The 13,767-nt window shown below is 40.2% G+C and overlaps 1 protein-coding gene across 2 annotated transcripts in view; it reads left to right on the top strand.

Annotated features, from left to right (window-relative positions):
• LOC110451031 (centlein-like) overlaps positions 1 to 13,767 on the top strand; it is an 82,247-nt gene that overhangs the window by 14,495 nt on the left and 53,985 nt on the right. For both annotated transcript variants that reach the window (XM_021498871.1, XM_021498879.1), the window contains exons 5-6: positions 4,468 to 4,596; positions 7,025 to 7,109. In XM_021498871.1, coding sequence (XP_021354546.1) covers positions 4,468 to 4,596; positions 7,025 to 7,109 — 214 coding nt within the window. The remainder of the gene's footprint in view (positions 1 to 4,467; positions 4,597 to 7,024; positions 7,110 to 13,767) is intronic.

Raw genomic sequence — 13,767 nt, forward strand, 5'->3', positions numbered from 1 at the left:
CGTAGAAGCCAGCAGACCGCTTGTTTGTGTGGTAATCAAGAAGCAACGACTAGCCAGGGAATAAGGCAACATTTGATGTACACTATCACACCAGTCCAATTCAACCTTTCTATCTCTATCAACATTAATTATTGAACAATAAATAAAAACAAGTTTCACTTCTCTTGGCCAAAGACTATTAAGTATATAAAGCTAATATGTTTTTTTTATGTACGGCTTTTTACGATATTTCATGACATTGTTAAACAATTTTATGAAATTAGGAGAATGTTGATTGAATTAGGTCTGTGCTTCATAACATTAGCCATTTACATGTGATTGTGCGTTTTGAAGAGAAGAGATGACACGGTCGTTAGTATTGTGTTGTACATTAAGAGTACGGTAATTGGACCTAAGTTGAGTTGTGAGGTTTTGCAGGCTATTGGGATGAAGGGACTTGTGAAGTCTTACCATTAATTTGTCTACAAAGATTGTCACTGTATATACCCTGTGTGATGTGTCCAGCTAAACTCTGTGTCCCTTAGTTATACCCTCTAATTGATGATGAAGTCCGGTTCACACACAACCTCTCTGGCAGAACTTGCCAGACAGCAAAGTGATTTGGAACAGTTGCACTGCCTTTTCACATGCCAAATGTATTTATGTTTTATGTTTGTTATCATACTTCCCCTTACATTCCCTGTCAGATATTCTCTTACACAGAGACACAACAGTTGACCAGTCGCTAGGCCAGAATCATACTTTACCCTAGTCTAATAAGATTATTAATATAAAAAATCAATGAGTTTCAAAACAATCCCATTATAATCAGTTATATTGTTAAAAAATGTTTTTATCTGTAAGATTAAAAATGGGGACTATCAGCACTTGTGTGTCTAGATCACTGTTGGTACTTGTGTGTCTAGTTCACTATGGGTACTTGTGTGTCTATATCACTATGGGTACCTGTGTGTCTAGATCACTGTGTGGGTACTTGTGTGTCTAGATCACTGAGGGTACTTGTGTGTCTAGATCACTGGGGGTACTTGTGTATCTAGATCTATATGGGTACTTGGGTGTCTAGATCACTATGGGTACCTGTGTGTCTAGATCACTGTTGGTATATGTGTGTCTAGATCACTATGTGTAACTGTGTGTCTAGATCACTGTTGGTACTTGTGTGTCTAGATCACTGTGGGTACTTGTGTATCTAGATCAATGTGGGTACTTGTGTGTCTAGATCACTGTGGGAACTTGTGTGTCTAGATCACTGTGGGTACTTGTGTGTCTAGATCACTGTGGGAACTTGTGTGTCTAGATCACTGTTGGTACTTGTGTGTGTGTCTAGATCACTGTGGGAACTTGTGTGTCTAGTTCACTATGGGTACTCATGTGTCTAGATCTCTGTTAGTACTTGTGTGTCTAGATCACTGTGTGAGTACTTGTGTGTCTAGATCACTATGGGAACTTGCGTGTCTAGATCACTGTGGGTACTAGTGTGTCTAGATTACTATAGGTACTTGTGTGTCTAGATCTCTGTTGGTACTTGTGTGTCTAGATCTATATCACTGTGTGGGTACTTGTGTGTCTAGATCACTGTTGGTATATGTGTGTCTAGATCACTATGGGTACTAGTGTGTCTAGTTCACTATGGGTACTTGTGTGTCTAGATCACTATGGGTACTTGTGTGTCTAGATCTCTGTTGGTACTTGTGTGTCTAGATCACTGTGGGTATATGTGTGTCTAGATCACTGTGGATACTTGTGTGTCTAGATCACTGTGGGTACTTGTGTGTCTAGATCACTGTGGGAACTTGTGTGTCTAGATCACTGTGGGTACTTGTGTGTGTGTCTAGATCACTGTGGGAACTTGTGTGTCTAGTTCATTATGGGTTTTCATGTGTCTAGATCTCTGTTGGTACTTGTGTGTCTAGATCACTGTGTGAGTACTTGTGTGTCTAGATCACTATGGGAACTTGCGTGTCTAGATCACTGGGTACTAGTGTGTCTAGATTACTATAGGTACTTGTGTGTCTAGATCTCTGTTGGTACCTGTGTGTCTAGATCTATATCACTGTGTCGGTACTTGTGTGTCTAGATCTCTGTTGGTACCTGTGTGTCTAGATCACTATGGGAATTTGCGTGTCTAGATCACTATGGGTACTAGTGTGTCTAGATCTCTGTTAGTACTTGTGTGTCTAGATCACTGTGGTTACTTGTGTGTCTAGATCACTGTGTGGGTACTTGTGTGTCTAGATCTCTGTTGGTACTTGTGTGTCTAGATCACTGTGTGGGTACTTGTGTGTCTTGATCACTGTGGAAACTTGTGTGTCTTGATCACTGTGGGTACTTGTGTGTCTAGATCACTAGGGGGACTTGTGTGTCTAGATCACTATGGGAACTTGTGTGTCTAGATCACTGGGTACTAGTGTGTCTAGATTACTATAGGTACTTGTGTGTCTAGATCTCTGTTTGTACTTGTGTGTCTAGATCACTGTTGGAACTTGTGTGTCTAGTTCACTATGGGTACTCATGTGACTAGATCTCTGTTGGTACTTGTGTGTCTAGATCACTGTGTGGGTACTTGTGTGTCTTGATCACTAGGGGTACTTGTGTGTCTTGATCACTGTGGAAACTTGTGTGTCTAGATCTCTGTGGGTACTTGTGTGTCTAGATCACTGTGGGAACTTGTGTGTCTAGATCTCTGTGGGTACTTGTGTGTCTAGATCACTGTGGGAACTTGTGTGTCTAGATCACTGTGGGTACTTGTGTGTCTAGATCACTGTGGGAACTTGTGTGTCTAGATCACTGTGGGTACTTGTGTGTCTAGATCACTGTGGGAACTTGTGTGTCTAGATCACTGTGGGTACTTGTGTGTGTGTCTAGATCACTGTTGGAACTTGTGTGTCTAGTTCACTATGGGTACTTGTGTGTCTAGATCACTGTGTGAGTACTTGTGTGTCTAGATCACTATGGGAACTTGCGTGTCTAGATCTGTGTGGGTACCTGTGTGTCTAGTTCACTATGGGTATATGTGTCTAGATCTCTGTTGGTACTTGTGTGTCTAGATCACTGTGGGTACTTGTGTGTCTAGATTTCTGTTGGTACTTTTGAGTCTAGATCAATGTGGGTACTTGTGTGTCTAGATCACTATAGGTACCTGTGTGTCTAGATCACTGTGTGGGTACTTGTGTGTCTAGATCACTATGGGTACTTGTGTGTTTAGATCTCTGTTGGTATTTTTGTGTCTAGATCACTGTGGGTATATGTGTGTCTAGATCAATGTGGGTACTTGTGTGTCTAGATCACTAGGGGGCCTTGTGTGTCTAGATCACTATGGGAACTTGCGTGTCTAAATCACTGTGGGTACTTGTGTGTCTAGATCACTAGGGGGCCTTGTGTGTCTAGATCACTATGGGAACTTGCGTGTCTAAATCACTGTGGGTACTTGTGTGTCTAGATCACTAGGGGTACTTGTGTGTCTAGATCACTATGGGAACTTGCGTGTCTAAATCACTGTGGGTACTTGTGTGTCTAGATCACTAAGGGTTCTTGTGTGTCTAGATCACTATGGGTACTAGTGTGTCTAGATCACTATAGGTACTTGGGTGTCTAGATCTCTGTTGGTACTTGTGAGTCTAGATCAATGTGGGTACTTGTGTGTCTAGATCACTAAGGGTTCTTATGTGTCTAGATCACTATGGGTACTAGTGTGTCTATTTCACTATGGGTACTTGTGTGTTTAGATCTCTGTTGGTATTTGTGTGTCTAGATCACTGTGGGTATATGTGTGTCTAGATCACTGTGGGAACTTGTGTGTCTAGATCACTGTGTGGGTACATGTGTGTCTAGATCACTGTGTGGGTACTTGTGTGTCTAGATCACTGTGTGGGTACTTGTGTGTCTAGATCACTAGGGTACTTGTTTGTCTATGAGTTATGAGTACTGTTGACAGTTTGTAAGTTGTGAGTACTGTTGACAGTTTGTAAGTTGTGTGTACTGTTGACAGTTTGTAAGTTATGAGTACTGTTGACAGTTTGTAAGTTATGAGTACTGTTGATGGGTTATTAAAAGTTAAGATTAGGATAGTCCAATATTGATGAGATTGTTAAACTTTCTTGCAGTGTTTCAAATACTTTCGGAGTACACACATATTTTATGAATGGGACTTATGAAAGTTGATAGGTGCTTGCTATCATTTAATGAGATACACATGTTGGAGGATGAATCTTTGAAAGTCTAGATTGACATTCTGAAACAAATCAGGGATTATATTTATAATTCCACTTTCATTGAGTTTTCTTTGCTGCCTATTACACACCGACACATTAATTAAGTGAACCTGACATTCTTTATGTATTCGAATTAAGGATACAAATTCTGGCTTGAATAATGAAACACTTCCTTGTGAGAGACATAAGGAGGATTGCCTATGTCATTAAACACATTTGAAACAGATTCAACAATTTTTTTTCGTTAACTTTGTAGAGAAAAAGAAAAGTCGGAGACTAAGGACCGTAAGGTGCTGGAGATACTACAGATGAAAGATGAGAAGATCGAGGAATTGCAAACACTTGTGGCGGCCCGAACCAAGGAACTCAGCGAAATTGCTGTACGGTATGTGATGTATCTGGATCCTCACTGAAATTTGTAGAGACATGCTAGTTTTAATTGAAACAAGGATAATTGGCGCAGTTGCATGTGTTAAATAAAAAGTAATAATTTTACACTGATGAAAAAAAAATCTGTGAGATCGTCATTAATTGGATTCATGCTTGTTTATTGAAAGATGAAAACGACAAGAGAAATTACCCCGGTGTTATTATTTCTCAGACAGGAAAAGTGTTTTTGAAGTCTATCCCATCCCTAATATCAGTCTTCCCTTGTCTTCATCCCGAAACTCTCTGTCGGGTTTTCTGGTAAATTTCTAAGCCCATATTTCTTTGCATGTTATATTCCCTGTGAGGTAATAAATGTCCAATCTGTTAATTTTCATCAAACATCTGTAAATGTTTTGTTGATTTAAGCTACAAATTGGGCTATTGTGATGTAAATTGTGAGATTTTCATCCCATTGTTGTGTTGATGAGCCGGATAGAAGATATGTTAAGGAGTTAGGCACCAATATGTTTTGAGTTACTTGTCAATTACTTTCCTTATGATCCTCCACATTTGAAGAACTACTTCCTTGTGATGCTGTCCACTTCCTCTTCCTGTCTGTAGATATCTCATGGTACATGTTTGTGTTTAAAGAAAGTCCCACAGACATGTAGGTACATGTGTAACAGATTCAGGAAGTGTCACCATGGTAACAGAGTCAGGAAGTGTCACCATGGTAACAGGTTTACACAGCATCCTCACACTTTATGTATTATTTGGGTTGTTCAGTTAAGTTTGTCTATTACACACTATGGAATTACCTTTGCAAATCTCTTTGTTGTACAATGTATAATGTTTCCATTATTTTCCCTCAAATTACATACATAAAATAATATGCTTGTGTTTTTGAAGTCACAATATAAAGTTTGCTCCAATATCTCCTAAATATCTTGATAGTCGGACCACAATACCCTGAATAAAAAAGACCATGTTGTTCTGGAAAGTGGCCTATACCAGTCTGCAGACACGTAGGTTTTACAAAGTGGCCTATACCAGACTGCAGACACGTAGGTTTTACAAAGTGGCCTATACCAGTCTGCAGACACGTAGGTTTTACAAAGTGACCTATACCAGTCTGCAGACACGTAGGTTTTACAAAGTGGCCTATACCAGTCTGCAGACACGTAGGTTTTACAAAGTGGCCTATACCAGTCTGCAGACACGTAGGTTTTACAAAGTGGCCTATACCAGTCTGCAGACACGTAGGTTTTACAAAGTGGCCTATACCAGTCTGCAGACACGTAGGTTTTACAAAGTGGCCTATACCAGTCTGCAGACACGTAGGTTTTACAAAGTGGCCTATACCAGTCTGCAGACACGTAGGTTTTACAAAGTGGCCTATACCAGTCTGCAGACACGTAGGTTTTACAAAGTGGCCTATACCAGTCTGCAGACACGTAGGTTTTACAAAGTGGCCTATACCAGTCTGCAGACACGTAGGTTTTACAAAGTGGCCTATACCAGTCTGCAGACACGTAGGTTTTACAAAGTGGCCTATACCAGTCTGCAGACACGTAGGTTTTACAAAGTGGCCTATACCAGTCTGCAGACACGTAGGTTTTACAAAGTGGCCTATACCAGTCTGCAGACACGTAGGTTTTACAAAGTGGCCTATACCAGTCTGCAGACACGTAGGTTTTACAAAGTGGCCTATACCAGTCTGCAGACACGTAGGTTTTACAAAGTGGCCTATACCAGTCTGCAGACACGTAGGTTTTACAAAGTGGCCTATACCAGTCTGCAGACACGTAGGTTTTACAAAGTGGCCTATACCAGTCTGCAGACACGTAGGTTTTACAAAGTGGCCTATACCAGTCTGCAGACACGTAGGTTTTACAAAGTGGCCTATACCAGTCTGCAGACACGTAGGTTTTACAAAGTGGCCTATACCAGTCTGCAGACACGTAGGTTTTACAAAGTGGCCTATACCAGTCTGCAGACACGTAGGTTTTACAAAGTGGCCTATATCAGTCTGCAGACACGTAGGTTTTACAAAGATTTCCTCAATACTGCACTATTGTAATGTTTATGTTCTAGACGTTTTGGTTTCAGTAAGGTCCAAAAATTAACTAGAATCTTATTGGTCCAGACTTTTGTTTCACAAATACCCCTTGGATTCGTGAAGTCCCAAACAGATAATTAATTCATTAAAAACTGACCCTTGGATTTACAGAGATCCCATATATACAAAATATTACTTCACTTGAATCCACAAAATTCACCCTTACCTAAATAGAGTTCTATGTTTTAAACTTGGAGACTTGGGTCAATAAGATTTCACAGATATAGAAAGACTTTGTTGGTCCAAGTAGCTGTGATTATTTCGCTGCCTTTTTATAAGACAGAAATATGAGTACAGTTTATAATTACAATATTTCTGCCTGTAGGCGAATGGACAACCAGGACAATTTTGGCAAGATACAAACTGAGATGGAACGCCTGCGGGATCGTAACTCACACTTGGACATGCAGGTATGACGGTTTTATTCAGTAAATATAAAAGAAGAAATTCCTCGGATTGACCCTTCATTCGTTAATTTGTATAAGTTACCTGGTAAATATGTCCTGCATCCTTGTATAACATTGAACTTCCTTGGTGTGTCTTATTTGAAATGTTTTTGAGATATGGGTTGAAGTGAAGGTGGTGTTTTGAGGCAAGTTCAGAATGCATGTTACATAAAATGGTGTTTTTCTCTAATTAGAGTTTTGCAGTGAATAGCTGTGTGTATTTTGCCTTTCTCTGATTGGTTGATTTTAATGTTGCAAACACAACACTGACTTTTGACATCATCTGAATGTGCGATAGCTTTGCATCAACAGACATAAATTGTAAATCTGAGAGTTAAAAATTAAATTGATTCTCAGTTTAGGAAGCAAGTTGATTTCTCCTTTACTGATTGATTAACTGTGTATACATATATATAACAAAACGTGACATGTATAAACACAATGTTATGGTGATAGAATTGTAACACTTTGTGACGGGAATATCGCCATAGAAGCCACTTGTTTACGACAACAGGACAAAAAGACATCGTTGAGTTCGTAAGAATTACATCCTATTAGCGTGAAAGATAAATTTAAGGGAGAAAAAGTTGAAATAGACCGAGATAAAACTTGGTGCGTTAACATGACCGCGGATATAGCCGAATCATGTCTCGTCTCCGACAGCATCTGAGGTAATATTGAGCTTGTGATAAACATCTAGGAAGGTTGTGTAAAAAGTGACTATTTCTCACAAGTTTCTAAATGACAACTAGCAAATGTGTCCCCTAAAGGGTCATAACTCCGCAAACAATTAACTTTGAAAAACGAATGATCGTCAGCCTCGTCATGAAACTATCACCGAGTCTGGAGAAAGACTTGTTGAAGGAAACCCCTCCTAGCTACTTAAGGGAATTTTAAAGAAAAATGGTATCTTAAGAAAGTGGTCCAAAATTGAATTTCCTCAGGCAGTGTATGGCGGGTAATTAAATCCCCCGCGGTTGTGTTTGTCGACGTGTTGCGGTGTATTAATCCAGCAATGTAAACCTTGTGCAATAGGTCATAAAAAGGGAACATTATCCAATAAATCTCAAGGCATCAAATCATTAGACCTGTCAAAAACGCAGTTTGTCAGGGATATTTGGTCAGTAACACGAATACTAAGCATAATGTGTCCGCTATCTCAGACCCCGCTACTTGATGGTGTGATATTGGCTTTCCAATGTTGGCCAAGCTGGACACACAGAATGTGCCTCAGTTGGCTGCCCGGGCTGTTCGATGCCGTCATTATTGTCATGAAAGATGTGTCATGTTTATCACTTAGTATATAAAGCTAACTTCAAACATGGTTTTATTATACTTGAAGTCTATGATCAAATGACATTTTTTTCTGTTCTCATGCAATCCTTTGTAATGCTGCTTGCATAGGTTTCTTAATGTCCACAGGCGTTTTTATATTTCACATAGAAGAGTCGTCTGTCAAATGATACAGAATATTCTGTGTGAAGTTAGTTAAGATTAGATTATACAGGTTATTCTGTAGGGAGGTAGTGACTGTCAGATAATTCAGGTAATTCTGTGTTGGGCTAGTGATTGTCAGATTATACAGGTTATTCTGTATGGAGGTAGTGATTGTCAGATTATACAGGTTGTTCTGTGTAGAGGTAGTGACTGTCAGATTATACAGGTTGTTCTGTGTAGATGTAGTGACAGTCAGATTATACAAGTTATTGTGTGTGGAGGTAGTGGCTGTCAGATTATACAGGTTGTTGTGTGTAGAGTTAGTGACTGTCAGATTATACAGGTTATTGTGTGTGGAGGGAGTGACTATCAGATTATACAGGTTATTCTGTGGAGGTAGTGACTGCCAGATTATACAGGTTGTTGTTTGTAGAGGTAGTGACTGTCAGATTATACATGTTATTATGTAGAGAGATAGTGACTGTCAGATTATTCAGGTTGTTCTCTAGGGAGATAGTGACTGTCAGATTATACAGGTTATTGTGTGTGGAGGTAGTGACTGTCGGATTATACAGTTATTGAAATATTCTGTAGGGAGACGGTGACTCAGATTATACAGGTTGTTCTGTGTAGAGGTAGTGACTATCAGATTATACGGGTTATTGTGTGTGGAGGTAGTGACTGTCAGATTATACAGGTTATTGTGTGTGAAGGTATTGACTGTCAGATTATACAGGTTGTTCCGTGTAGAGGTAGTGAATATCAGATTATACAGGTTGTCTTATGCAAGGTTATGACTGTCAGATTATACAGGTTGTTCTGTGTTGAGCTAGTGACTGTCAGATTATACAGGTTATTCTGTGTTGGGGCTAGTGACTGTCAGATTATACAGGTTATTCTGTGTAGAGGAAGTGACTGTCGGATCATACAGGTTGTTCTATGGGGAGGTAGTGACTGTCGAATTATACAGGTTGTTCTATGGGGAGGTAGTGACTGTCAGAGTATACAGTTTAGTGTGTGTGGAGGTAGTAAATGTCAGATTATACAGGTTATTCTGTGTAGAGGAAGTGACTGTCAGATTATACAGGTTATTCTGTATTGAGCTTGTGACTGTCAGATTATACAGGTTGTTCTATGGGGAAAGTTACTGTCATATTATACAGGTTGTTCTATGGAGAGGTAGTTACTGTCAGATTATACAGGTTAGTATGTGTGGAGGTAGTAAATGTCAGATTGTACAGATTATTCTGTGTAGAGGAAGCAACTGTCAGATTATACAGGTTATTATGTGTTGAGCTAGTGACTGTCAGATTATACAGGTTATTATGTGTTGAGTTAGTGACTGTCAGATTATACAGGTTGTTCTAGGTAGGGAGGTAATATCTTGTTGATGGTTTTTAGGTGTATATGTTAGATGTAGACAGGACACCAGTGCCAGATATACCTCCCCCACCCTCTCTTGTTGATTGGATGTGAAACATGATAGATAATTTAATTTATCTCCGGTTCCTTTGTCTGTGAAATTTGTCCCACCAATGTGCAGCAGAAGGTGAACTATTGAATATTACTGTGCCAATCCAGCCTCATTTCACACTGGAGTGTTCCACCAATTGACTGCCTCATCACTTGTCATGTTGTATCAATATTTCCCCTCACAATCTTTTTTCATGACTGTCTTGTCATCCTTGCTGTCAGCCTGTTAACTGGTGCTAGTACATCATCTTGTATGCAGGTGCATGGTATGATTGTCGTGTAGCTATAACCTAAGCCATAAACCCAAGGGTGTTATCACAAAGTACAAACTTGATTGTGTGCTGTGGGATGGCTGTTATTACTGATACACTGGGCTCTACCTGCCCTTGAGTTGTGCTGTCCCTGCCTTTCAACTTCAGTCTACATTCTGTACCTACATTTGAATTTTGTTGTCCCTGCTGCTGAGTTTGCCTAATTTACCTGATATCTAAGTGTGTTTGGTTTTGCTACATCTGTCCTTGTATTGTGTCTGTCCTCCATCACTAGGTTACTGCCCTTGAACTACAGTTGACTTCCACTTGATCATGATCTAAACGCTTGACCTTGATTGCAGCATACCATACCTTTAATTGTGATGTACTTACCTTTAATCAAGTGGTACCTATAGCCTTGAAACATTTTTACCTGCCCTTAATTGCAGCTTGTTTAATTACCTCGCTTGAACTTAAGTTTTCTTTATTCATGGGGTACCTGACGTTCATTTTTTACGTGTCTTTGATTGTAGTTTACCTTGCTTGAACAATGGTTTACTTATCTTTAATCATAAGGTACCTGGTGTAAATTGCGACTTACTCACCTCTTAACTGCAGTGTTACTTGACCTTGATCATGACATACCGGTCCTTAACGATGGTTTGCCTGGTGTACCTGCCCTATCATAAAACACATGCCCTTTGATCATTTTGAAACTCATCTTCAAACTGTTTTGCTCCATCTCTTCAACTTTGGTTGAAATGAGTATTGGAATATACATATAACAATAAATGTACCAACAGTATGCACTGAGTGTACAGATAGGGTGTCCAGTAGAGAGGTACACTACTGTACTGTAGACTGTTTAGGTTGTATACAGATAGGGTGTCCAGTAGAGAGGTACACTGCTGTATGAAGACTGTTAAGATTGTATACAGATAGGGTGTCCTGTAGAGAGATACACTGCTGTACTGTAGACTGTTTAGATTGTGTACAGATAGGGTGTCCTGTAGAGAGATACACTGCTGTACTGTAGACTGTTTAGATTGTGTACAGATAGGGTGTCCAGTAGAGAGGTACACTGCTGTACTGTAGACTGTTTAGATTGTGTACAGATAGGGTGTCCAGTAGAGAGGTACACTGCTGTACTGTAGACTGTTTAGATTGTATACAGATAGGGTGTCCAGTAGAGAGGTACACTGCTGTACTGTAGACTGTTTAGATTGTATACAGATAGGGTGTCCAGTAGAGAGGTACACTGCTGTACTGTAGACTGTTTAGATTGTATACAGATAGGGTGTCCAGTAGAGAGGTACACTGCTGTACTGTAGACTGTTTAGATTGTATACAGATAGGGTGTCCAGTAGAGAGGTACACTGCTGTACTGTAGACTGTTTAGATTGTATACAGATAGGGTGTCCAGTAGAGAGGTACACTGCTGTACTGTAGACTGTTTAGATTGTATACAGATAGGGTGTCCAGTAGAGAGGTACACTGCTGTACTGTAGACTGTTTAGATTGTATACAGATAGGGTGTCCAGTAGAGAGGTACACTGCTGTACTGTAGACTGTTTAGATTGTATACAGATAGGGTGTCCAGTAGAGAGGTACACTGCTGTACTGTAGACTGTTTAGATTGTATACAGATAGGGTGTCCAGTAGAGAGGTACACTGCTGTACTGTAGACTGTTTAGATTGTATACAGATAGGGTGTCCAGTAGAGAGGTACACTGCTGTACTGTAGACTGTTTAGATTGTATACAGATAGGGTGTCCAGTAGAGAGGTACACTGCTGTACTGTAGACTGTTTAGATTGTATACAGATAGGGTGTCCAGTAGAGAGGTACACTGCTGTACTGTAGACTGTTTAGATTGTATACAGATAGGGTGTCCAGTAGAGAGGTACACTGCTGTACTGTAGACTGTTTAGATTGTATACAGATAGGGTGTCCAGTAGAGAGGTACACTGCTGTACTGTAGACTGTTTAGATTGTATACAGATAGGGTGTCCAGTAGAGAGGTACACTGCTGTACTGTAGACTGTTTAGATTGTATACAGATAGGGTGTCCAGTAGAGAGGTACACTGCTGTACTGTAGACTGTTTAGATTGTATACAGATAGGGTGTCCAGTAGAGAGGTACACTGCTGTACTGTAGACTGTTTAGATTGTATACAGATAGGGTGTCCAGTAGAGAGGTACACTGCTGTACTGTAGACTGTTTAGATTGTATACAGATAGGGTGTCCAGTAGAGAGGTACACTGCTGTACTGTAGACTGTTTAGATTGTATACAGATAGGGTGTCCAGTAGAGAGGTACACTGCTGTACTGTAGACTGTTTAGATTGTATACAGATAGGGTGTCCAGTAGAGAGGTACACTGCTGTACTGTAGACTGTTTAGATTGTATACAGATAGGGTGTCCAGTAGAGAGGTACACTGCTGTACTGTAGACTGTTTAGATTGTATACAGATAGGGTGTCCAGTAGAGAGGTACACTGCTGTACTGTAGACTGTTTAGATTGTATACAGATAGGGTGTCCAGTAGAGAGGTACACTACTGTACTGTAGACTGTTTAGATTGTATACAGATAGGGTGTCCAGTAGAGAGGTACACTACTGTACTGTATACTGTTTAGATTGTATACAGATAGGGTGTCCAGTAGAGAGATACACTGCTGTATGTAGTCGTTCCCATTCTCCCTGTGATTCTGATCACCCTGCCTGGAGCTGATTGACAAACCAAATGCCACTGATAACACAGGAGGTTGGCTGGTCATTAGGGCTGACTGTACCTGATGATGTGAGCTAATTGGTATGTTCAGGGGGGATAGAGGAGGAAGAAAACTTGTAACTGTTTGGTTACTGACCTCGTATTAAATCTCTATGTACCCTTGGCACCAAACACAGGACGGCACGCCATTAGACCTCTCAGTAGCAATGTAAACTTTCATTTATTTCATATGCTGCTATTTTCTATGATGAAATCAAACTTTTTACCTGAGCTGAATAATTTTTAACACTGAACACTTTTATGTTCCATAGTTAAATAAGAAATATGCATGCCATCGAAACAAAAACAGATCACAAGAAAAATTGCTTTTGTTTATTTGTGTTTTACATCCTATTAACACATATGGAAATTTAAGGATGTGCCAGGTTTTGTTGGTGGAGGAATGCTGGAGTTCCCGGAGAAAAACCACGGAACTCTGGCCATTACACTGATGACTGCCCCACGTAGGCCTCAAACCCACAACCCAGTGGTGGAGGGCTAGTGATAGCAGAATGTCAAACGCCTTAATCACTTGGCCACCATGCAATGCCCCCTAACTTTTTTCTCACAAAAATGTCTTAATTTCAATTATTTTTAGCTCACCTGGTCCGAAGGACCATGGTGATGCATCCTTGGGCCAAGGGGACTCAAGTTTGTATAAATGGTGGGTGTGGCCCCCTGGGGGCTGG

Source organism: Mizuhopecten yessoensis, unplaced genomic scaffold (genome assembly GCF_002113885.1).
Source record: "Mizuhopecten yessoensis strain PY_sf001 unplaced genomic scaffold, ASM211388v2 scaffold603, whole genome shotgun sequence".
NCBI lineage: Eukaryota > Metazoa > Mollusca > Bivalvia > Pectinida > Pectinidae > Mizuhopecten > Mizuhopecten yessoensis.